The sequence below is a fragment of the Diabrotica virgifera genome, chromosome 8 (assembly GCF_917563875.1).
Source record: "Diabrotica virgifera virgifera chromosome 8, PGI_DIABVI_V3a".
NCBI classification, from domain to species: domain Eukaryota; kingdom Metazoa; phylum Arthropoda; class Insecta; order Coleoptera; family Chrysomelidae; genus Diabrotica; species Diabrotica virgifera.
Genome location: NC_065450.1, coordinates 133,327,488 through 133,353,952, shown reverse-complemented (window position 1 = coordinate 133,353,952; position 26,465 = coordinate 133,327,488). Strand labels below are relative to the sequence as shown.

At 33.9% G+C, this 26,465-nt stretch overlaps 2 protein-coding genes across 3 annotated transcripts in view; one reads left to right on the top strand and one right to left on the bottom strand.

Annotated features, from left to right (window-relative positions):
- Positions 1-26,465, bottom strand: part of LOC126889481 (zinc finger protein 808-like) — a 235,214-nt gene that overhangs the window by 30,330 nt on the left and 178,419 nt on the right. For both annotated transcript variants that reach the window (XM_050657810.1, XM_050657811.1), the window contains exon 2: positions 9,298-9,434. In XM_050657810.1, coding sequence (XP_050513767.1) covers positions 9,298-9,434 — 137 coding nt within the window. The remainder of the gene's footprint in view (positions 1-9,297; positions 9,435-26,465) is intronic.
- The window catches only part of LOC126889480 (methyl farnesoate epoxidase-like), a 243,605-nt gene that overhangs the window by 111,578 nt on the left and 105,562 nt on the right, over positions 1-26,465 (top strand). The window lies entirely within an intron of this gene.

The window sequence follows — 26,465 nt, the reverse complement described above, 5'->3', positions numbered from 1 at the left end:
TTTCTTCAATCATTATTCCCATCCCAGCAACTGTTTTCCTCCATTGCTCCAGAGCTTTCTGGATGTATATTTTAAACAGTGTTGGCGATAAGCAGCACCCTTGCCTTAAACCTTTTGTAACAGGGAATGGTTCCGACATAGATTTTCCCTGCTTAATACAGCTTTTCGGATTTTGATAGATATTTTGAATTGCTCGCACATATGCTTCGCTTATGCCTATCGTGGTCAAAATGTCAAAGAGTTTCTTTAAAGGTACCGTGTCGTAGGCTTTTTCCAGATCAATAAATGTTAGGTGAGTAGACAGATTCCTTGGTCTTATTTTCTCTATTATTTGTTGCATCACGAATATGTTATCTGCGCACGATCTACCGGCGCGAAAACCACTCTGTTCTTCCATGTCCTGAATTTCTAATTCAACCCTTTTCTTTAATACTCGGCCATACAACCTCCCCATTGCACTGGTTATACTTATACCTCTGTAGTTTTTGCACAACGTTTTGTCTCCTTTTTTGTAAATCGAGCTAATGTATGCACAATTCCAGTCTTCTGGTATTTTTTCTCCCTGCAACATGCATTTGTTGAAGAGTTCCGTCATTATTTCGTGCAGTATGTCTGGTCCATATTTTATCAGTTCGATGGGGATATTTCCAGGTCCTGATGCTTTCCCATTTTTTGATTCTAATAAGGCTTCTTTTATTTCTTATGTAGTTATTCTTCTAACTTGTTCATTTACATTCGTCTGCATCTCCATTTGATTTACCTCAAATTCGGGTCTAGTTTCCCTCAGTAGTATCTTATAGTAATCTTCCCATTCTTTGGTACTTATTAAATTTAAATTACTCTGCCCTTTATTTTCTTTTCTGATATTTTTTATCGTTTTCCATGCTTCAGCTACTTTGGATCCGCCTATGTATCTTTCCACCTCTTTGCACTTTATTTCCCATGTGTCATTTTTACTCCTTATTACTTCTCTTTTCACTTCTCTGTTTAGTTGTGCCTATACTCTTTGATCTTGTAAGTCCTGTGTCTGTAGCCATTTTTGGTACGCTGTCTTCTTGTTATCTACTAAACCTTTTAGTTTCTCTGACCACCATTCTGGATTTTGTTTATCATCTTTTTCCAAATATCCTAACGCTTCCTTTGCTGCTGCGTGTATGCTTTCTTTTATTTGCTGGTACAACTTTTCGGTGTTATCGGTGTTACTTTCTATTAATCTTAATTTTGAGGCCAGTCTCAACTTATACAAAAATTTGGTCGATTCGTGTTTTAAGCTTTCCAACTTATAACACTTTTCTGAAATGTTAGTTCCTTCGTCTTTTTTTAGCCTTTTTCTATTTGTTGACCGGTAAGTTATTCTTATGCTGGCTACCAACAGGTGGTGATCGGATCCACATTCTGGTCCCCGGTATACCCTCACGTCTGTAGTCTTGAGCCTAGAGCTTTCTCTTTGGATTATGTAGTCAATTATTGACCGTAGTTTTTTTGTAGGTTGCGTCCATGTGAATTTGTGGATATTTTTGTGTGAGAAGAACCCGTTCGTTATTTTTAGCGATCGGAATTGGCAAAAATCTCTCAGACGAGTACCGTTTTCGTTCAGTGTTTCTTCGCCATATCTCCCCACTACAGAGTGATTCTGCTCTCTTCCTACTCTCCCATTTGCGTCTCCTAAAATGTACAATTAATTGTCATTTTTAATAGCATTTACTACATCGAATAGTTTATTGTAGAAATTGTCCTTTGTTTGTTTATCTGCATCTTCATTGGGAGCGTAGATTCCGATTATTGTTAGGCTGTGACCGTTTTTCTCTATCTCTAATGTGATTATTTGCTCATCCACTTCTTCCCATTTTTTAATGTGTGTTCTATAGTCTTTCTTAATTGCTATAGATACTCCCCTTTTGGCTCTGCAGTCTTTAGGTACACCACTATAAAGACGAATGTAGTTTCCCGTCTCTTCATTTCCTTTCCCCTTTTTCTTCGTTTCCGTGATCACACAGATATCAATATTTTGTTTCTCCAGCTCTGAAAAAACTTCTGTCTGTTTAGTTCGTATCCCTTGTATATTCCAGGTTGTCATTTTCCATGGCCGTTTTCGTAGCAATTTTCGTCGTCGATTTGATCCATCCGGATTCCGAGGCGTTAAGTCGAAATTTTTAGCATATGTAACTTTTTACAAATGACGAGTTGCTAGCCCGTCGATTTAACCTTATGACTAGAAGGGACAGAATTTTCTGTCGGGGTTTATTCCCTTAGCCGAAGTGTTCCAGTTATTTAAAGGCGCCGAAAGCTCGCCTTTCACCCTCTCCCGTTTGCTACACCCCACACACCCATTGTGCATTGCCCAGTGGTCACGCGGCTCATACCTTCGTGGACGTGGGAGTAGGATTTGTCGGAGCATCCTTAATAGACTGTGATCGTTACTCGGAGTTTTCGGTGTGGTCAGAATTTCGACAGTTGTGACCACCTCCGAGACCAGGAATCCGACCATTAGACCACCTCTATAACTACTCTATAACTTTATACTCTATAACTAAATTACTCTATAACTAAATAAAATATTGCAAAAGCGAGCCTGTGCCGCCATTAAGAAGAACAAGAAAATACACTTTCTTCAAATAAACTTTTTTATCCCATGCCTAGATTCTGTGTCACATAGAAACTACTAAAAATCGATTATTTATAACAAGAAATCGAACCTGACTGACTTGGCAACATTTAACTCGCCTATGAGTATGTATAATAATTATTGTTTTTGATAGTATAATGTCAATGTCACCGTTGATTGATGTATTGGGGGTGTATTAATATTAATGTTAATATTTCAATCAACGCTGTTACTGTCGTTCTGCTGACGCACTGTTGCCGCACTTTTGAAAGCTCGCAGAACTTTTCGAAAAACAAAAATATTGATGAAGCGCTAATGTTGCCTCCTTATGTATCATAAATTCTAATTTATTTATTTTTCGTTACATGACAATTAACTTATTACTTTTTCAGTATTTGTTTTAATTCACATGTGACGTGACAGAAAAAATGACATATTAGCAGACCATAGGCGTTACTTTTCATTTTTAAGAGGTGCTTTACTTTAAATGAATTAAGATTTACAAAGACGGTGCAAATATCAAAAAAAAATCGTGGACAAACGTTATGTCTGAATACTCCATGTAAATGCGTTTCTAATGATGTGCCGAGCATCGTATATTCCCTATTTAAAAACCAAGGGTTGGGGAAATGGAAGGGAGGGGGTTGACAAATGACAGATGTATGTATCGTAAAAATGTGTCCCCCTTGAACAAAAATCGACCTGTTTCCTCATTTCCTTAAAATCTAATAAATACTGCCAAATATCGAGGTGGACTGTTTTCATTGGCCCACCCTGTATACATACACTTGTAAGTTTACACTATATCATGCGTCAGTGCGTATACTACTATCACTTAATACTACTATACTATACTATACTATACGTATACTACTTGCTATCACTTAATATTTACATCGCAAAAAAGTAATTCAATTGTAATCGATTTTTTAAAGATTTTGCTAATCATTTTAACTTTCTATTAATGAAATATTAATTTCTTACTTCAGATACTTTCACAATTATCGTGTAGATGGCGCTTAGATTGATTTATAATTACGTATTACGAAATATTAAAAAAACTTAAATTCAGTATTTAAAATGTAAGTATATTTAGGGTAAAAATATACACCACAGCTTTGACCAACTAATATTATTTCCTATTAATGTTTTTAATTTCAATGTTTTAAATTAATCACTTTGATATTTATGTCAAATTTTCATTAAAAGCTTACAGACTTGCCACTACTGGCGCTCGCGAATTTTTAATTATCCCCTCTACCTACGAGCTCATAGCGTATATATTAATATTATAGGGTATTCCAGAAGAAACCCACAAATATAATTTTGTTCCCGACGGAGACATGCATGCGGGAAAATAAAATGAAACAAGATAAAAAATGAAGCTATGGTACAAACGTCAAAGCAGACAAATCTCTTACTGAGAAACAGAAGCAAATGTTCTGGTTTGGGTATATTAATCTTAATCTCCAGACGGTACTTTTATGTACCACCAAATTCGGGTACTATTATATCCAAAAGTGTTAAAGTAGATTTTTTTAAGAATGTTCTGTTAAAAATCATTTATTAATTATCAGCTGAAAAAATTTATTAGTTATCAGCTGATGTTTTAATGCTTCAAACAAAGAATATAGATGTAGAGTAAATTCAGAAACCAGAAACCAAGAGTTTCTTCAAAATTTAAAAAACACGTCAATTTATATTGGAAGGGGGACCAATTTTCATGCAAAATTCATGCCCTCAAATGTTACCCCCTGCTGAGCCGCATCAACCACCAGTTTTTTTTTTAATAGCAAGTGTGGTCGAGCGGCACATCATTTTCCCTACACAACACCCTATTTATTTTATTTACGTAATAACTTTAAAGATAATTTTGTATTAAACTAACTGAATACCTAATCTCAATATATTATAATATTGAGGTGTTTGCAAATATACGAAGAGGCTTTGAAAATAGACTGAATTATTGTATGGAGGTCAGAGGAGGTTATTTCGAACATTTAATTGGTTAATTTGATGAAATTTTATGGTTTTTGTTATTAATGACTTTCAACCAATAAATTATTTAAATCCAAAATTATCTTCACAATGGCCGAGACAACAAAGACCAACAAATAATGAGAACACAAGAGATGAAAACCTTAAGATCCATAAGAGGTATCACACTAAGATAGAATACGAAACGAAGACACATTGAGAGAGGTAGGCAATCAAGACGTAGTGAGATGGACAAGAGCACGACCACGCATGTGGAGAGACCACGTAGATCGGAAGGACCCTGAACATATGGCAAAATAAGTGAAGACACAGAAGCCCAACACCAAGCGACCCATAAGAAGACCCAAAAAACGATGGTACGAGAGCTGAAGCTCCGGATCGCAGCAGAGACTGTAACAGAAGAAACAGGACATAGCCCTATTACAAGAAGAAGAAGAAGAAGAAAAAGAAGAAGAAGAAGAAGAAAAATAGGGTGCAGTGTAGAGAAAAAAATACCTTTCAAATGATGTGCCACTCGACTAAACTTGCTATTTAAAAAAAGCTGGGGATTAATGCAGGGCAGTAGGGGGCTACATTTGAGGGCATGAAATTGATGTAATTTTTTAAATTTTGACGAAACTCTTGGTTTCTGAGTTACTGGGGGGGGGGGGGGTCAAATTTTCGTTGGAACCTTAATACCTTTTAAATCACCTCTCGCTTAACGACAATTTTATAAGCAACCAGTAATACCCCATGGTGTGTTGTTGGTATCTGGATACTGGTCAATAATTAAAATAATCATGGATAATCCTGAATATGTTGCTTTTGACTACAAAGGCAACAAAATTGAGGAAACTACTTCAACTGTAACAAAATCCACAATGTCAATCCATGCTAATCTTGTGCTACTAGCAATGGGAAACTACGTTAGTCCCAAAAATGTTTGTTTTGCATCGAAAATCTCAAAGAATCGAGTGTGTATCTACTTATCAAGAACCGAGCTTGTAGATCAGCTTATATTGAAGCATCCCACAATAACTGTAAATTCTGTCGAGCTGAGTATAAGAAGACTAATTTCTCCAGCAAAGGGAATTTTAATATCAAATGTCTGTCCATCCTTGCCTAATGAGGTCATAGAACGTGCACTGAAAGATTTCGGACTACAAATGGTATCTCCTATATCACTATTGAAAGCAGATATCCCAGGGGATGAGTATGCGCATATTTTGAGTTTTAGGCGACAAGTCTACGTTACCCCAGCTACTGAGAACTACGAGCTTCAAACGTCACTTTTAATACAACAGGAGCATAACACATACAGAATATTCCTGTCTACGGATCGTATGGAATGTTTTCTTTGTTAACAGCCTAGACATACAGTAAACAAATGTCCTAACACAAACACACAAACAAATACAAATATTCCTTCACTTTCCACAGCGAATACAACAACAAGCGAAACACCTTCTTCACCTGTACCTGAAATGAAGAGAGCCTTCCCAAGTTCAGTAGATTCCAACGCAATCAACGTGACAAGAAATTTTATCTGTAATGCCTCCTCCTGATCAAGATGCAAAGAAGAAACCAACGAAACAACCCAGGAAGAAGTTAAAAAAGATTCAACTGACAGTTCAAAAATCACTGATACCGCAAAAGAAGAAATAAAAGATTGTTTTAGTAAGTCATCACACCATTTTTCTATTTCTGTAAACAATTTTATTAGTTTCCTTAAAAATTGCTACGGTAGTAGCAATCCACTATCTGAAGCACAACAGTTTACACATGACATCAAATCTTTACTCTCTGACATATATAATGTTTATCCTTCTCTAACAGATAGGTCACTAACAGATAGGACACAGCATATACGGTAAGTTTAAATTCCCTCTCATTACTGGATCCCCAGGATGAGGAGTATTTCTCAGATACCTCCCAACTCTCCGAAAAATCCACATTTTAGTAAAATTCAATCTAATTCAATGGAACTGTGATGAGTTTTACCCCAGACTTGAACACCTCCAAAAGTTAATCCTTGATACTACTGCCGACATACTGTGTTTACAAGAAACAAATTTCAAATCTGATCAGAAAAGACTTCTAAAGGGATTTGTAGGTTACCATTTCTTGAGAACTGACTATGTTAGGGCTAGCGGTGGAACATCCGTATTCATATCAAATGATCTCTACTCCACACATCAATTTGCATAAACCTAGAAGCTATCGCCGTTAACATCTGGTGCCCAAATAAAATTAAAGTTTGTAGCATCTATATTCCTCCAAATTATAGCCTATCTGAAGCTGATCTAGTGGACCTCATATACCAACTTTCTTCACCTTTTCGTCTTGTTGGAGATTTCAATGCCCACAATACAATGTGGGGTTCTGAAAGAACCTTCGGCCGAGGAAAGACTGTCGAAAATGTTTTCAATATTACTGACACTTGTATGATGAATGACCATTTCAAAATTAATTTTAATATTGTTACTGGTACATTCTCCTCTATAGATTTAAGTTTATGTCATCCAAGAATATTTCTTAGTCTTTACATGGAAAGCTGTTGACGATCTTTATGATAGTAATCATTTCCCCATTTTAATATCTGAAAAATTAGAAAAATATTTCGACACCTTTAAAAATGGAACATTTCTAATGCCAACTGGGATAGCTTTCGGATACATACTGAAAAAAATGGAACATTTCTAATGCCAACTGGGATAGCTTTCGGATACATACTGAAAACAAATTAAACCAGCTTGAATTATCAGAAGATGCCGATAAAAGTATTGCCGCTTTCAATAACCGTGTAATCTCTGCTGCTGAAGTAAATGTTGGAAAAAACCAATCGTAAGCAGCACCTTGGTGGAACAAACAATGTTTTCTGGCTATAAAACAAAGTAAGGCAGCATTAAATAAATATCGCAGAGATAGCACTAAAGAAAATCTCATCAACTTAAAAAAACTGAGAGCTAAATCTAAGTATGTAATTAGACAAAGCAAGAAAGACTTCTGGAAAATCCATATCTCGTCCATCAACACTGACACTCCTTCTATCCAAATTTGGAAGAAAATTAAACATATGTCAGGAAAGAAAACATATTCAAGAATTTCTGCCATACTCACTGAAAATAGCACAGTCACTGACAGTCAACAAATTGCTAACATTTTGGGTGAAAATTTTCACAAGAAAACAACAAACGCATATACTTCAAATTTTTTAGCCTCCCGTGTCTACTAATCTAGAATCCAGTTTATCTGATTGCAAAATATCCGATCTAGACTCTCTAAATCTGCCGTTTACATTACAAGAATTGTCAGACACATTGTACTGTTGCAAAAATTCAGCTGCAGGTCCAGATAACATCCCCTTTATCTTTATTAAAAATCTTTCTCGACCTAGTCTAGTCAAACTGCTTGAAATTTACAATTTAATATGGACCAAACAATAATTTCCAAAAATGTGGCGGAAATCCATAATTATCCCAGTTAAAAAACAAAGCAAACCTCCAACTGATCCAAATTCCTACAGGTCAATTTCTCTCACATGTACAATTTGCAAACTTACGGAGAAAATGATCAACAAAAGACTCCTGTGGTATCTAGAAAAATATAATATATTAAATTTAGCACAATCAGGTTTTAGGTCACTTCAAAGCACAGCAGACAATCTTGCAGTTCTCCAAACATCAATCATTAACGCCTTCCAGTGCAGGCAAGACGTAATATATGTTTCGTTTGATATCGAAAAAGCTTTTGATACCCTGTATAGGCCTCTTATTATTAGTCCAGAAAGCCACTGAACATCCGCTAGGAAAAATATTCCGATTCGGATTTTTGCACAATCTTACTCAAAAAGGACCACTTTTAACAAATTAGCATGTTGCCAGGTCCAAAATTGGGTCAAAATTTTTTTAAACGTTTTTTTTTGTTTTTCTCCTAAAATTATTATTTTTGCATTGAACAAACTTTTTTTAGGTTTTTTAGATCATTTCAAACAGAAAAGGTCTTTAGTGACTTTTCTCTAAAATTGATAGTTTTTGACATATTAGCGATTAAAAATTTAAAAATTGCGAAATTGGTCATTTTTAAGCCTCAGAAACTATGTGAAAAACTGAAAATTTCGATGTTGCCAAGGTACGAAGATATTCTTTGAAAATCGATTGATGAAATCACGAAGAGTTTTTTGCAATACAATATCGAAAACCCCTTTGATTTTTAATTGTATATTTGTTTTTCTTCTTATAAGTATTTGTTTTATTATATTTATTGCTTTTATTATTTACTTTAACGTAAGATTATAACTTAATTCTTCTTTTCTATTTCTAAAGTTTTTATTTATTTACATGGAATATTAATTTGTTTTGTTGTATAATCCACTTCCTCAAAAATTATGATATATTTGATTTAAAATGAATTCAAGAATTTTTTGTAATTGGGCAACAATGTTAACTTAGATATCTGATGTAGATAATGACCTGCAACGGTAAGTATATGAGACGGACAGGTAACTAAACTAATTAAGGCAAAACTCGTAATTAAAAAAACCTTCTTGATTTCAACTACAACCGTGCGGCAATGGTTTACGGCATTGACGGTAACCCTTAACCTCTATTTGAATATTTGCGTTTATAATAAGCTGCCGGTTGGAAATAAATAAACTTTAAAATATAGTCATAAATTTTTTCAAAAATAAGTTTTGCGATTAATATTTTTCTTACCACAACGGCGCCTACTGGTGTTACAATTCTTGGATCAATAGTTCCGGTGCCTGACGTCGGACACGTAGTTCCTGTCGGAAGACATAAATAGTACAGGCCATTTATCACACCAGATGTAGCCTGGCCATATGTTGGATCTATAATAAAGGTTGTATGGTTTAGTTAAAGTTAAAATTAGGCAATAAGAAAAATAACTTCTTTATTATGTATTCCAAAGTAAGTCCTTCATAGTGCCGAATTTACGACAACAATACAAGTTATTATAACTCTGTAGTAAGATAATTCACCATTAAAAATTGAACAGAAAAATCCTACAAAAATATAAACAATTTACAACAATGTCAATTTTAGCTGAATTACTTTAGAGTCAAGTCCCCTGCATTTATTTTAAACACCAAATGAAAAGAAACAGACTGAAAGGAATACAGATTATACAGACAAGCAGAATGTGCAAATTACCACCGATTAGAACTATGGATATTCATATACACTGGAACAGAGCAAAAAGACAATATCCAAAGAGATGAGGGGACAAAAGACCGCTGTATAGATTAGAACTTCTTCAACAATTTAGTATTCGAACACTTTATCAGAATCGGCTACAGAATATGATACAGATGAACGAATAATGAACCTCAACAGAAAATATATCAACATTTAAACGAAAAAATAAGTAAAGCGACAAACGAGGTGTTGGGTATTGAACAACACAAGAATAAATATCTGGAGAAGTACATTGACGAACTAAATGAGATGAATAAAAGGAAAAAAGATACGTTTAATAAATGGCTAAACGACAGAACTCTGGGAATACGAGCAGAATATGTTACCATCAGACAAGTCAAGCTAAGAATAAGGGTAAGAACAGAACAAGTAGGTCGAGGTGGAGGTGTAGGTCGAGGTGGCGGTGTAGGTCGCGGTGGATGCTACTAGTTAAGTCGCGGTCGATGTTGACAGCACATAGCAAGGAGGTCACCTGCGCTGTCAGTCGAGCTAGAACCACTATCAATAAAAGTAGTTTACTGAAATTTGAATGACAAAAAGACTGTGCTTTTGCGATGTTGTGTCAGTCAAGTGATGATATTGATGAAATGTCAACTGTAAATAATCAGATCCTCCTTCATATTTCAAAAAATTACTGAATTTCAAAACTTAAAAGGGGGTAAACCCTGTGTGAATTTAATTACTTTAGAAATACAAAAATAAACTGAATAAAAAAAAGGGATTATATAAAAAGTATCAACTCAGACAGCGCAGGTAATGACAACTTGGCTTCGAACGGACCAATCACACGGAAGCATCCTTGTAGGCCGCGCAGTAGACATCCATATAAAACAAACTCATTTTATTTTCAAAAGCATCGATATAAACCTCCTGGATGGCATCGCGCTAAACCTCTACCGCGACTTACCTGCTCTGTTCTCTTCCATTCACTACCATGTGTTTGTTTTACATGGATATCGACATCGACCGCGACCTCCACCTCCACCTTCACCTCGACCCAGTTTTTCTGTTCTAACGGCTCAAGCAGAACGAATACTGGGGGAGAATGTGTGGAGACATTGATACACGATAGGGTATAAAAGAACAACGGAAGCATGGAAAAAATAAAAAAACATCAGAAAAAGTAAACAAAATAAAAATATCATACCTACAGATTATTTCATTCATAGAGATTCTGGCCAATAGAAACCTACAAGAATAAAAATTACAGCGAGTATTTCATTCATAGAGCTTCTGACCATTAGAAACCTACAATAATAAAAATTACAGCGACTATTTCACTAGACTGTTTTTAACTGATAAAACTTCATAGCAACGGATAATTTCCTACTGACAAAACTCCTTAGCGACGTGATTTCTCAGCGACAAAATTATGACAGATCCGTCACGAAAGTGTCTGGTCATCAGCGCCGGATAAAGGGGCGGGCGAGCCCCTTTATATATAAAAATATATATTTTTTAATTCATTATTTTTTTGTTGATTTTATATATTAACTTTGAACATTTTTCCTACGACATTGTTTGGATAATTCTAATATTATTTATAAGAAAAAATTTTTATCTATAGTCAGAATTTATAACTCAAAAAAAATATTAATAGACTAAAAGCAAAGCTGACTAAGAAATATAATGCAACCTAAGAATTATTGTTATGGTTTTTATCACTCATACAAAATTAATGCAGACAAATTCTTTTTACGATCTACAAAGGTTGTTCATTTTTTTGGTAATTTGTCACGTCGGTATCACATATGTCAACAATCTACTTTAAAAATGGACGAAGATCAAATTTTAAATTATCAACAAAATTATGAATAGTCAGTGATACTATATACCTACTGGCGCCTATGTCGTAAAACTCTTTGGTTAAATAATTTTGTCTTTCTGTAAATTTGCATTAACACTGGTGCGTGTGCTTTAAAGTGGAATAAAAAAAGTTTTGTAAAATATTGGTTGTGGAGTTAATAAATTTTTATTATTTTCCTTTACATAAATTTCGGTAAGTAGCTATTCACGTAATAAAAAAAATGAATAATTAAATTTATTGTAGAAAATCATAATATTAACTTATTGCACATGAGGTCATGAGATAAACGACGAAAATTTTGAACATTTGAAGTGATTTTTTAAAATTATTATTCTCATCGGTATTAGTAATTGATTTACCTATTCTTTCATTGTAAAGTGATTAATTTCTTCTTTTAAAAATTTTTTTTACCAATCTTTGTATGTATGAATTAGGAATGACAAGTTCTTCTTCATATAAATGTATAGAAACCTATTTCGAATACTTTGTAAGCGTTAAGATGTTTTATTTTTTGCATAAAAAACGGCGCGTCGTATGAAAAAAAGGGTAATTTTTTTTTTCACAAATTGAACGAGGAATTTCAAAATGATTTTTTATTCGATATATCATTAAATCGTTAGTTTGTTAGAAAAATTACAACACCTCGTTTCTCGGAAACAAAACATTTGCGGACATACCTTTATAGAGCAAACTGCCATCATTTTTTCATGTAGAATTATCCCTCAAAGTTTGTCGCACTTATTTAGAAATACCCTGTATCCTTTCTAATTTCCATAGTTTTCAGTGTATGTATTCCTTCACTCAACCGTTCTCTCCATTTCTTTCTGTTTTGTCAGTCCCCTTCCTGCAGATTTCTTCTTTCCATTGCTTCGTCCACTTCACCTCTGAAAGATCTTCGGCCCTGCCTTTCTTTCTTCTTCCTATCGGGCTCCACTCCTTTATTCTGTTGATCCAACGTTTTTTGTCTGCTTTTCCTCTTGTCCGTACAAGGTTAATTCCTTCTGTCCTATGTAGTCTATTATATCTTAGTTAATTTCCATTCTTTTCTTAATCTCTTTGTTATTTTTATTCGATCTCTTTTCGTTGCTCTTAGCTTTAGCTGGTACTCACAGTTTTTCCTTAGAAATTCCATCTCTGTTGCTCTGATTTTGTTTTTGGTTTTCTTATTAATTATACAATTTTCACACCCATAAGTCAGGATACTTCTTGTCATGGTGTGATATTCTTCTTCTTGTTTTTATGCTGATGTTCTTGCCCAACAATACCGGGTTAATTTTCAAAATTTTCATATACAGTCTCTTGTTTGTCCTAGTCTATGTTTTATATTATCTTCTTCAGTTGTTCCTTTGTTTGATATTATGAAACCTAAATACTTGTACTTGTCTGTTCCTTTGATTTGTTTACCTTTGACTATTTCCAGCCTATTCTTTTGTTATTGGTATACCCATTTCTTCGCACTTTCTTCTCCATGGTTTCAGGGTTTTTTCCAGAAATATTTAAAATAGGAAAGGGAAATGGAACAGCCCTGTAGAAGTCCATTTTTCCTCTTAAATGGACTGCATATTTATAGCCCGTTTTTATAGCTACTTTGTTCTTCTTGTATAGCCCTTATACTACTTTTATTAATATTCGTGGAACTTCGAGGTCTTCCACTGTTTCCCATAGCCTTAGTTCTAGGTATCGAGGCATAGGCCTACTCATTATATAATAGAACAATGAATGCTTTTCAATTGAATTTAGATGATTGTAGAGGCCAAGGATATGACAACGGCTCTAACATGAAGGAAAGAAATAAAGGTGTACAAGCTCGTGTCTGCAAAGAATATCCTTATTTTTTATGCTATGTGGATCCCACTCCCTCAATTTAGTCATTGGGGATGCAGATTGTGCGCTTGCAGTGCACATAATCAACATCTTTTTTGGTATTGTAAAAGTACAACGTTATACATTTTTTGTGTTTGTTGGCAACGTGCATTTATCTTTATCTTTTGTCTCGCTCCTTCGTTGCTTGAATTTCAAATGCGCTTGTTATGCTACGCCATATGCCGCTGCATTAGCTATAAAGAATAACTGACTATTGTACTATTGTTGGATTAAATATATTGTTACATAGTTCTTTATAATGAAATTTTGATTTTTTGCCTTTTTTTACTATTTTTTTTTATATTTGCAGTACCTATATAATATTTCGTATGAAAGGGCGCCAAATTTTGTTTTGCCCGGGGCGCTCAAAACCCTAGAACCGGCCCTGCTGGTCATAACAAATAAATAAAGATTATATTTCGTTGATATGGTGCATTAATTGTCTCGTGAAATAGTCTTTTCGAATATCATTCGAGAGAAAATTATTTACCGGCAATATTTTCTCCTGGTTTCATTCAAGTTCGTTGCCTTTTGGTAATTTTCGCTTGTGAAATTTTGACAAAATCACTCGACTGACGTCTCGTGATTTAAGTCAAAATTTAATTCGCGAAAATTGCCAGGCAACAAACTTTCATACCAGTCGAAAATATTGCCGGCAAAATTTTCTCTCTTGTGATATTATATACAATTATTTCATTCATAGGAGTTTCTGACCAATAGAAAGCTACAGAAATCTAAATTAAATTGATAATTTTTGATAATTTCCCGTCGTCAAGTATAATACGTCAGATGCCCTTCGTTGCTATGAAAAAATACATTCAGTGACATTAATACCAATTAATGGTTTAAAAATTATAAAAGTGATGACTTTCAACCGTAAAATATTTATAACAACTGTGTATTTAATTGTACTAATTTGTACTTACATAAATAAATTACAATAAAATTTTGGTTTTGAACAGTTTTATTCATGAAATAATCGCAACAAATTGCACTCAATCTCTAAAATTAATATAGAATTTTTGCCCTCGTGACACTTTGACATAATTTCACTCGCCTTCGGCTCGTGAAATTAAAACTGCCAATGTGTCACTCGGGAAACATTCAATAATTTTAGAGCTCTTGTGCAATTACTACTAATAATTTTTGATAAGTTCCCGTCGTCAAGTATTTTATGTCAGATGCCCTTCGTTGCTACGCACAAATACATTCAGTGACATTAATCACAATTAATGTTCTATACAACTTGTCACAGAGAACAACAAGAAACAGGTTTAGCAAATATTCAGGGGAAGATATCAATAAAATATTAGTTAAAATGATTTAAAAAGGCAGTTTTATTCATGAAATAATCTTACCGAATTACTCTCAAGCTCTTAAAAATTATTGATTTGGTTTGCCCTCGTGACACTTTAACATAATTTCGCTCCCCTTCGGGTCGTGAAATTAAAACTGTCAAAGTGTCACTTGGGAGCATCATCATCATCTTGGCATCTACACTCCTAGCGGAGTGATTGCCGCCCTTTTTGGGCTTTTTCGATTCGTTTGTCGCTATGAATAAATTCGTATTAACATTTTGGTTTTACAATAATTGGTTGTGTGACTTGACATCTTCTACCATTTTCCTCCATTCTTTCCTGTTTTTGCTTATGGTTACCCATTCTCTGACTCCCATCTTCTTAAGGTCCTCGACTATCTGGTCTCCCATCTAGTTTTGGGTCTTCCTCGTCGTCTGCCTGATACAGGTCTCTATTTGGAAATTTTCTTGATAACGGCTCTGGATTCCTACTTTCTATATGTCACATCCATCTGAGTCTCTGTGCCTTGATAAATCTGATGATGTCTTCTTCTTTCAGAAGCTCTCTTCATCAAGTATAGTCTTCATCTTCGTCTTTGTATCCCGAAGTGACTCGGGATACAAGTCGATAATTTTAGAGCTCTCGTGTAATACAACTGATTATTTCATTCATAGGAGATACTGACCAATAGAAAGCTACAGAAATCTGAATTAAATCGATAATTTTTGATAATTGCCCGTCGTTAAGTATATTACGTCAGATGCCCTTCGTTTCTACGAAAAAATACATTCAGTGACATTAATGACAATTAATGTTTTAAAAATTATAAAAGTGATGACTTTCAATCGTCAAATATTTATAAAAACTGTGTGTTTAATGGTACTAATTTGTACTTACATAAATAAATTACAATAAAATTTTGGTTTTGAACAGTTTTATTCATGAAATAATCGCAGCAAAGTGCACTCGAACTCTAAAATTAATATAGAATTTTAGAGCTTTTGTGAAATTACTACTGATAATTACATCAAAGGAGTGGACAAAATAATCATTACACAAAATTATTGTTGGAGAATAGACCGGAGTAGTAGGTATATTTCACAAGACACTGTAACAATAATAACGGAAGAAGCCGAATTACAAAGGAAGATATAACTAAACCACTAAAGAAACCCAAAAATAACGAAATACCAGGACCAGGCAACATAAAAATGGAAATGCTGAAATATGGAGGCGCAAGGATCGTATCCTTTATTGTTCGTACTGTTCAATCAAATTGAAGCAGGGAAGGATATCCCGGATGAGTGAAATCAAATATAGGAGGTCCTTAGAGCACTTTTTCTTCTTTCTCGAAACTCCTTATACCCCTAAGGGGCGTCGGAGGTTTTATTCATCCTCAATCCATATCTTCCATTTCTTGCGGTCCTTTGCTAACTCTTTCATTTGTTGAAGTGTTTTTCCTTCCTTGGCCTCCCTTTCCTTCTTTTGCCATATCTTTTTGATTCCATCACCTGCTTTGGTCTTTCTTGGTCCATTCTGTTAATGTGTCTATACCATTTTAATTTTCTTTTTTGGATCTTGGTTATTATCGATTCCTGTTTCAGTCTTTGTCTAATATCTTCATTTCTTATTCTGTCCAATTTCGTTTTTCCTGCTATTTTTCTCAGCTGCTTCATCTCCGCTGCGTTTATTGTACTGTCTATTTTTGCATTGTTTACACATGTCTCACTTGCATATATTAAAGTTGATACAGATATTGCATTGTATACCTTCAGTTTCATTTCTTTATCTATTTCTTCCTTTTCAAATATTGTTTTATTTAGTGCATAGTAGATCTTATTTGCTTTTATCACCCTGTATGAGATTTCTTGATCTAGCTTTCCATCATCTGATATTATTACTCCCAGGTATTCAAACGTCGAGACTGTTTCTCTTATTTCGTTTTTGCGCCTAAATATCGTTTGGTTTATTTCTTCCCTTTTTTTTGGGCTACTATCATGGTCTTCGTTTTCTTTACATTTATCTCCATTTTCAAATTTTCTATTTCTTCCACCCAGATATCTATTAATTTTTGCATTTTCTCTTTATTTTTTTCTATTTTTACTAGGCTATCTGCATATAGTAATTCCTTTATTCTCACTGTTACCAAATTCCTGTACCCTATTGTTGACTGTAATTGCCTTTACTTTCTTTTAGCGTTCTTCATTACTCTATTCATTACTAATATAAACAAAACTGGGCTGAGACTGTCCCCTTGTTTTATTTCTCTTAGGTTATCCCTTGTTAGGTTTATTATTGGCGATCTGTTTCCGTTTATTTGCACTTTAGCAAGTACGTTAATATGTACCTACTTTTTACCACGCTTACTATCTTTTGCAACGTTTGCAGGTCTTCCACTACTGACCATATTACTTCTCTTTAACAGCTTTAATATATATAAACGTAATATATAAGTAAAATTTAATAAAAAATTTTTGCCTTGGTAAAAGGTATATTAGTTTAAAACGTCCCTATAGGGCTACACACATAAAAAGCCCTATAGGGGCTTTTTAAACTAATATACCTTTTACCAAGCCAAAAATTTTTTACTAAATTTTACTTGTAATTTATGGTATACAGCCAGCTACAGGAAATTCTTCCTTGTGGATTTTTAATATACCTATAAGTCTTCTCCTATTTCGCTTTTTCTTTCAATTATATTTCTTAGTATGTAGGCACGTAGCCAGGAAATGTGCTTGAGGGGGGTCCAAACACAACTCAAATTTTTTATTAGATTAGACGGTAAGGTATTGAAACAAATATTCAGAATAAATTTTAGATCCACATGCAAAATTTGAAAAAAACTATTTTAACCCTAGAATACTAATACTCAAAATATAAGACGCCGAATTATTTTTTGCGAAATTTCTCAGCAACGCAAAATCACAAGAACTTGGGTTCCTTAGTTCTTTAGTAGGTAAACGTTGGTGTATAAACGTCAGTTAAATTTTGTGCGGAAGTGTGTGAATTACGTATCCTGTCGTAAATATTACGACGCTTTAGTGTTGACGATCGTAACGTCAGCCGTCTATGTACGGGCATAATATGCTTTGCGATTCATTCTCTAAATACATGATTGATGCCAGTCCCTATCTTGGCAAAAACTTCGATACCGAAGGATTATCTCTTACAAATTTTTATATGAAGGAATTGACAAAATCGGTCCATGGTAGCAACCGTAACATTACCATGGATACTGTGTGTTTTTTGAGGAATGATAAACACAAGTACTATTAATCGTATGTGATATACTGCCATAATTCGCACAAAACAATTAGGAAGCCAGATTAAACATATCAAATTTACGGTGCAATATTTGACAGGACATAAACGAAATTCTAACTATACAATCAGTTTCTCAACCGAATTATCCTATCGAAAGAAAACGGACAGTATACTACTTATGCCCTAGCCGTCTAAGAAGAATGGCGACAAACTTTTGTGTACAGTGTAAACGAGCGGACAAATATTTTTAAATTTAAAATATTTTAAACATGTAAAACTTACATGTAAAAAAAAATTTTCTAATTACTTTTACTAAGTGCAAGATAGAATGTACGGGAATCGGAATGTAGAACGTAATCCTATATTTATTTTGTTAGTAGTCACTAACATGATCAGGGACCCTAAAATAATATTAAAGCTACAATTGTGAAATTAGATATTAAAAACTAGGGTAAGATATAACATCTACATATATGACGACAATCTCACCCTAGTAAGTTGTTTTTAATACCTACGTAATTTCACCATTGTATCTTTAATATCATTTTAGCGACCCTGACGATGTTAATGACTACTACCGAAATATAGCATATAGCATTCCATAGAAAAGAGTACACCTGGTCTTCTATAAAAAGTAAAAGGTAAAAGAATTTAAAATGCTGATAGTTTTGGTATCGTTTTTGGTAAATCTGATGTTAAAATTGGATAAAAGTTGATCCGTACACTGAATAAACACAGAAATAATCTTAGTAAATAATTACACTTTTATAAAAACGAACGTTTTATAATAAAACGTTTTCATTATTTATAGGACCCAATATAAAATTATAAACTATTTTGTTGTTTCAATTTCTATGTCATAATAGTATATTATGCAACGAGCATTTAATGATGGTCATTATGAAGCGAGTATGATGGATAAGAAACGAGCCGTATGCGGCGAGTTTCTTATAGAGTACGAGCTTCATAATGATAATTAAATGCAAGTTGTATACACTATTTTTTTTATGATCATTCACAACAAAACATATATTCAAATTTATTAATTTTGTAACGCAAACAATTTAAGTAGTTTGTCAGTTTTGCAGTTTGTTTACATATTGAGAACTGTCAAAGCGTATGTATTTGACTCACCATTGGTCACTGCGCGTGTACCACCTTTATCGCGAATGCCATATCGCGATTCTATTGGTTAAAAATCTGTATCTTAATGAAAATCTGTATCATAATGAAGTTCATTATGATACAGGTAGTGACATCATAATTGATATATTATAGTATGAGAATAGAAAAACAAATTTGTAATCGACTTTTTTGGAGGCATAATTTCTCTAGCGGATTTCAACTCATATAAATCAAAGAAATGACCAGAAATGACCAGAGACAGAGATCTTTGGAGACGGACAATACACGACATCACGTCGACCACTACACTCCCTCCGGGGGGTCAGGATTGAAGAGAGATAAATCAAAGAAAATATTTAAAATGGTACAGTCGAACCCGCTTATTAGAATACCCTTCGTGCCAAGCAAAAATATTCCTATAACCGGGATATTCTAATAACCGATCAGTGATGGCTAGCAGAAATATATGTACCGAATATACGCCGTAATAGTACAACACACTTTGTAGAGGTACATACTGTATGTACATGTACATATTATGTATTTACATGTACATACATACGTTATGTACATATATTATGTATATGGTTCTATTTCTTTTTATGTCAATAATACAGTACCTAGTGTAACTCTTACTTATTTTATTAAAACACCAAACTACATTATCTGTGCATGCATACCTACACAAATAAGTATGAAATGTATGCAGTATACATTATATATACGTATACATATATATTTTCTTATTAACATATATCCAACAGACTTACTTTTTTCTGGAAAAATAATCGGTAATCTGAGACTATTTGTTTTGTTACATAAGATATTGGCGTTGATTGAAATATTAATATAGGTCCAATACCTCAATCAACGATATTAGTCACTTGTTGCTCTAAAATTATAATAAATAAAAAATTGACATTGGTTTTACCCTCCAGAAAATTTCAGCGGTTATTATATTACAAGGGGTTATTTATGACTTCCAACTGTAAAAATCTAAACAGACAACGACGTGGCGGTGAGTGAGCAATAAGAATGTTTACACAATTGAAAAATTAGGTACCTACTTTACGATCGGTAAATGTTTGGCGGAAGGTAGAATTGGTACCCATAATAAAGTAAGAAATAAAATATTATCGACAGCTCCTATAAAACCAGAAAACATAAAAATTTGTGGGAAATTGTACCTAAAAAGTTTTTGGTAACTTAGGATTATTAGATAAAGCGGGATTCTTTTACTAAAACGTATCACTATAAACGGTTAAATTTATTAAGGAGTAAATGGAAATGTTCCGGGATCTCAAAATTCTATTCCTTAAACCGGGATATTCTTATGAGAGGTACTCTAATAAGCGGGTTCGACTGTTATATTTATATATATAATAATTAACTTATAAAATATGAATTTTAATTATAATAACTTTTAATCATTCATTAAAAAAATTAAAAAAAGATACGCAACAGCCGGGTTTCGAACTCAGGACCTCTCGATCTCCAGTCTAATGCTCTACCACAGAGCCACCACCTATCGATGTATTAACGTACTTTAAAATGGAATTTAAACGTCATTGCATTAGTCACATTTTAAAAATAGTTGGAAATTTAAAAAAATCAATTTATCCATATAATAGCAATTAAATATTGCATTGTTAGCTAGTTTTGAGCTATTCTGAAAGCTATTCTGAGCTATTTCAGGGGCTTTGGTAGCATAGAACTATTTTTAAAATGGATTACAAAATTTGTGGATGTAGTGACATAGTTACAAAGACCAAGCCAAATATAAATAATAATTTCGTTCACTCTTTCAAAAAAATAATACCTAATACCTTGGGGATAAACTTGCTGCCTTGGTACCAAAGTCGGAACAGTTTTGGGAGGGGTCCGAACCCCATGGACCCCTCCCTTGGCTACGTGCCTGTTAGTATGTATATATTATATGTTGTTCCTTTTTCCTTCCTAAAATCAGCTTTTTTCTTCTTCTAGTTTTCCTTCCAGTTCTTTCCTGAGCTTCCTTTCTATTATCCCGGTGTGGACTTTATATGCCACTGATGATAAGCATATAGCCCTACAGTTATCACATTACGCTTCATCTCCTTTCTTGTGTATTGGTATCAATAAATTTTCTTCCCAGTCTTTCGGTATCTTTTCTGTTCTACATGCTTCCCTCATTATTTCCAGTAGCCAAAACTTGCCTCGTTCTCCCACGTACTTCATCATCTTCGGATCTATGTCATCTGCACCTCCCGCTTTTGCAATCTTTATTCTTGCCAATCCTTCTTTAATATCTTTGATATGAATTTCGTCTACTCGATTGTCCCTATCGTCTTCTTTTCTTGCTGTCCTCTCTCCTCATTTTGTTGGTTGCTTGCCTCGAATTTTTCTTTAAGTGCTTATGCCATATGGTTAGTATGTCCTGTATGTTTGTTTTTAATTCATTTCACTCATTTCTAATTCCTCTTATTTGTTTCCTTTTTGTTCCTTTCATGCTTCTTATTTTATTCCAAAACTGTTTATTGTTATTCCCAAAACCTTCGTTCAATTCTTCACCGAATTCCTTCCAGCTCTTCTTCTTCGCATCTTTTACTAGTTCTTTCACTATAATTTCTCTGTCTTCTGTATTCGTCTCTGTCTTGCTCTTCATTTGTATTTATGTATCGCTTCCACATTTATTTCTTCTTTTTTACTGCTTGCTTTATTTCCTTATTCCACCATCCAGTTCTTTTATTATTCTTCCCATTCCTTCTTCTTCCACATACTTGTTTTACAGTTTTCCATAACGTGTCTCTCAATTTTTCTATCTCTCTTTCATATTCCATATCTCCTCATTGTTTTAATGCTGTTCCAGTATTTTGTCTGTCTCTCTTTGGTATAACTTCCTCACTTCCATATTTTTCATCTTATATATTGCTATTCTTGTATATTGAGGAATCTCTATTATTTCCATTAGTTTCATGTTTATCTCTGCTGTCACTACATAGTCTGTGTTGGGTACCGAGTTCGGCTTCTTTCTCTGTTTTTATATTTTTTATCGTTAGGTCTGCGTCTCGAGGATATATGATGTAGTCAATTATGCTTTTCGCATTTCTTTCTTCTCCTACGTATGTATATTTTTCGTTTCTCGGTTGATACCAGAAAGAACTACCTATTAACAAGTCATTTATTTGGCAGAAACTTATCATTCTTCTACCATTCCTATTTATCGTCTCTTCTCCATACCTTCCCAAGCAGCCTAATGCCATATTTTCATCATTTCCTATTCTTGCATTCCAGTCTCCTAGTAAAAGGATGTTTTTGCTTTCCTCTTGTATCTCATCAATAAGTTTCTGTATCTCATCATAGAATTGTTCTGTTTTTTTCATGCTCTGTTCCTTCTACCGGTGTATATACCTGTTTTATGTGACATTCTTCTTCTTCTAACTCTATTTTTATGTATATGGTTCTTGGTGATACGGGTTTGAATTTGGTTATTCTTCGATTCATTTCTTTCGTTACAACTATTCTCACGCCTTCTTTTGCCCTTTGTCCTATCTGGACTCCGGAAGGTACCCCGTCAAAATAACCCCGTCAAAAAAGCTCCGACAAAATAGCCCCGACTTAATATCCCGCACACAAGATAGCTCCGATAAAATAGCCTGCAGACAAAATAGCCGCGGAATAATAGCCCGCCGACAAAATAGCCCCGACAAAAAAGCTACCTTCAGAATTCATCATGAAATAATTCCTTAAAAATACATTTTTTCGGAAATGGTAATTATCCTCTATTCAGATGTTTATCTTAACCACATTGAATAAAAATGGTCTTTTCAGAGAACTCGAGTCCTGTCTTCCCTGCCTCTTGGAAGTTTGAACATCTAAGTTAAGCGAAAATCAATGTTTATTTATGATATAAACATTTTTTTCTGTTTTCGGGCAAGAGTAAAATGCATTTTAATACATTCTTCCTTTTTGCCAAATAATTTAAATTAAAAAAAAGTTTTTGGCCCCTTGTATAAATATTTATGTAATTGTAGTAAAGAAAAGAGAGACGTTCTCACAAACAATTTATTTTACAACTGACGACCGGTTTCGCTGTCTACAATATTCACAGCATCTTCAGGTCACGGTAAAAGTAAAATTAAATGCTACAAATAACAAAAACCAGAGTTAGTTAAGTGGTCTGGTTGAAATCAAAGGGTAATGATCAAGCCAATATTAAAGTATATATATTTATGCATACATATAAATACTAACATGTACGTAAATATGGTTTACAACCCTCACACTCACATACATGCACGCATTCAAATGCAGTGGCAACAAAAGTATGTTAAGTATAAGTATAAAATATACACTTACTTTCCGGTATAAGGAAAGAATATAGTAGTATTCAATATCATACTTTTTCTCTATATTATGCTAAAGGGAGAGATGGTAGAGGGACAGATTTGCATGTAATGCATTAACAAAACCAAAATAATTGGCAAGCATTTCCTTACTAATCCCCTCCAGATCCTGCCAATTATTTTGGTTTTGTTAATGCATTACATTACATTCAAATCTGTCCCTCTACCATCTCTCCCTTTAGCATAATATAGAGAAAAAGTATGATATTGAATACTACTATATTCTTCCCTTATACCGGAAAGTAAGTGTATATTTTATACTTATACTTAACATACTTTTGTTCCCACTACATTTGAATGCGTGCAAGTATGTGAGTGTGAGGGTTGTAAACCATATTTACGTACATGTTAGTATTTATATGTATGCATAAATATATACAGGGTGTTTCATTAATAATTGTCCATATAGTAACTGGAGAAACCTTAACACAAAATACGAAGATTTAACCTAAAACACTTAAATAAAATGTGGTCCCTTACTGAGTTACAGGGTGTTTTATCTAAAAATTTAAAAACTATTTTTGCTCAGCATTTTAAAACTATTCAACGTATCCTTTTCATACTCGGCAGAGAGTGCGGTTACTATACATCATCCTACTAAACTATAATAAACAAACGTTTCTAGCTACCACCAGAGGCGTACGATAGGGGATAGTGAATGGTTGACCCTTCGCAAATTCTACGCCACTGGAGGAATTACTATTTTAGTGCCGTTTTTACATTCTTCAATACTTTCTACGTAAATAATATACTCTTCATTGGTAACGATAAAGTCATTAGTTTTCGAGATATTTGAAGTTAAATCTGGAACGGCACAGTTATTTTGATTAATTTATGATATGATTCATATGATTAAAATTGAAATTTTTTTTGAACCCTTACTTTAAAACTATTTGGTGTATCCTTATCATACTTGTCAGAAAGTGTAGGTACTGTACACCCTACTAAATTAAGATAAATAAACGTTTCTAGCTACTACCAGAGGCGTACGACAGGGGATAGTGGCTGGTTGACCCTTCCCAAATTCTACGCCACTGACGAAATTGCTATTTTATTGTATTTTTTTGATTTTCCAGTACTTTTTATGTAAATAATATACTCATAATTCGGAACGATAAAATGATTAGTTTTCGAGATATTTGATATTAAAAATGAAGAGACACAATACATTAATCAAAATAACCGTGTCGTTTCATTTTTAACTTCAAAAATCTCGAAAACTAATGACTTTATCGTTACGAATCAAGAGTATATTATTTTCATAGAAAGTATTGGAGAATCCAAAAATTGAACTAAAATAGTAATTCTGCCAGTGGCGTAGAATTTGGGAAGGGTCAACCATTCACTTTCCCCCGTCGTACGCCTCTGGTAATAACCAGAAACGTTTGTTTAACATAATTAAGTAGTTTGTACAGTACCTATACTTCCTGTCAAGTATGAAAAGGATACGTCGAATAGTTTTAAAATGCTAAGCTAAAATAGTTTTTAAATTTTTAGATTAAACACCCTGTAACTCAGTAAGGAACCACATTTTATTTAAGAGTTTTAGGTTAAATCTTCGTATTTTGTGCTAAGGTTTCTCCAGTTACTATATGGACAATTATTAATGAAACACCCTGTATACTTTAATATTGGCTTGATTATTACCCTTTGATTTCAAACAGACCACTTAACTAACTCTGGTTTTTTGTTATTTGTAGCATTTCATTTTACTTTTACCGTGACCTGAAGATGCTGTGAATATTGTAGACAGCGAAACCGGTCGTCAGTTGTAAAATAAATTGTTTGTCAGAACGTCTCTCTTTTCTTTACTACAATAGTATGGACTCACACATGCAACCCATTCATTTTTTATTTATGTAATTGTTTATAAGAGGCTGTTTTAGCCGGGGCTATTTTAGCCGGGGCTGTTTTGACCGGGGCTATTTTGTGTGCGATTTATTTTGTCGGGGCTATTTTGTTTTCGGGCTACTTTGTCGAGGCTATTTTGTGTTCGTGCTATTTTGACGGGGCATTTTTAACGGGGCTGTTTTGACCGGGCTATTTTGACGGGTCACGGGTTTGAATTTGGTTATTCTTCGATTCATTTCTTTCGTTACAACTATTCCCACGCCTTCTTTCGCCCTTTGTCCTATCTGGATTCCGGAATAGTATAGTATGTGCTGCCCTCCGATATCGACAATTCCATTTCCTACTTTTTTCGTCTCGCTTTATTCGTCTCCTTAGAACACAAGAAGTGTAAGTGCCAAGTTTTGAGAAAACTTTATTCAAAGTTCTAGACGAATTTAAAAAATCTAGGTTGGTACTACTCAGCATGTTTTCAATGACATGTAATTTTTAATCATGTTAATGATCATGATATGGTATAGACCAGAGGTTCTCAAAGTGGGTGACGCGGCACCCTGGGGTACCTCAAGCATTTGCCAAGGGTGACGTTGAACATTTAAGAAAAGTCGAACAACCGGCCGCTGCGCCACTGTCCAATCGAAACATGTTACCTATAATATGGCCTATAAGGCTATAAGGACTATAAGGCCTATTCGCGCCGAGATGGCGACGGAGAAACAAACAGCCAAATTCGACCGACGCGACTGCTACTTGCATTCATTCCACAGTTTAATTATTGCAGCCGATAAGTGAGTTTTGTAAAAATTAGAGTTAGATCAAAGTGGAAGTTTTAGATATAACTGCAGAAGAAAAGTGACGACGTAAGTAATTATATTCATTGGAATTAATATGTATAATATTATGTACTTTTGTTGCTATTTTTGCCATAAAATATGTCTTGCACTATTACAGTTGGAAAATACCTTTCATTGTTTGCAATGTTTTGCTTTCTTTTATTTGGGACATTTTTTTCATTCCAGAGTAATTGAAAATTGGCTGAAATCTGGGTCTTTGAAAAAAAATGTACTGAAGTCACTG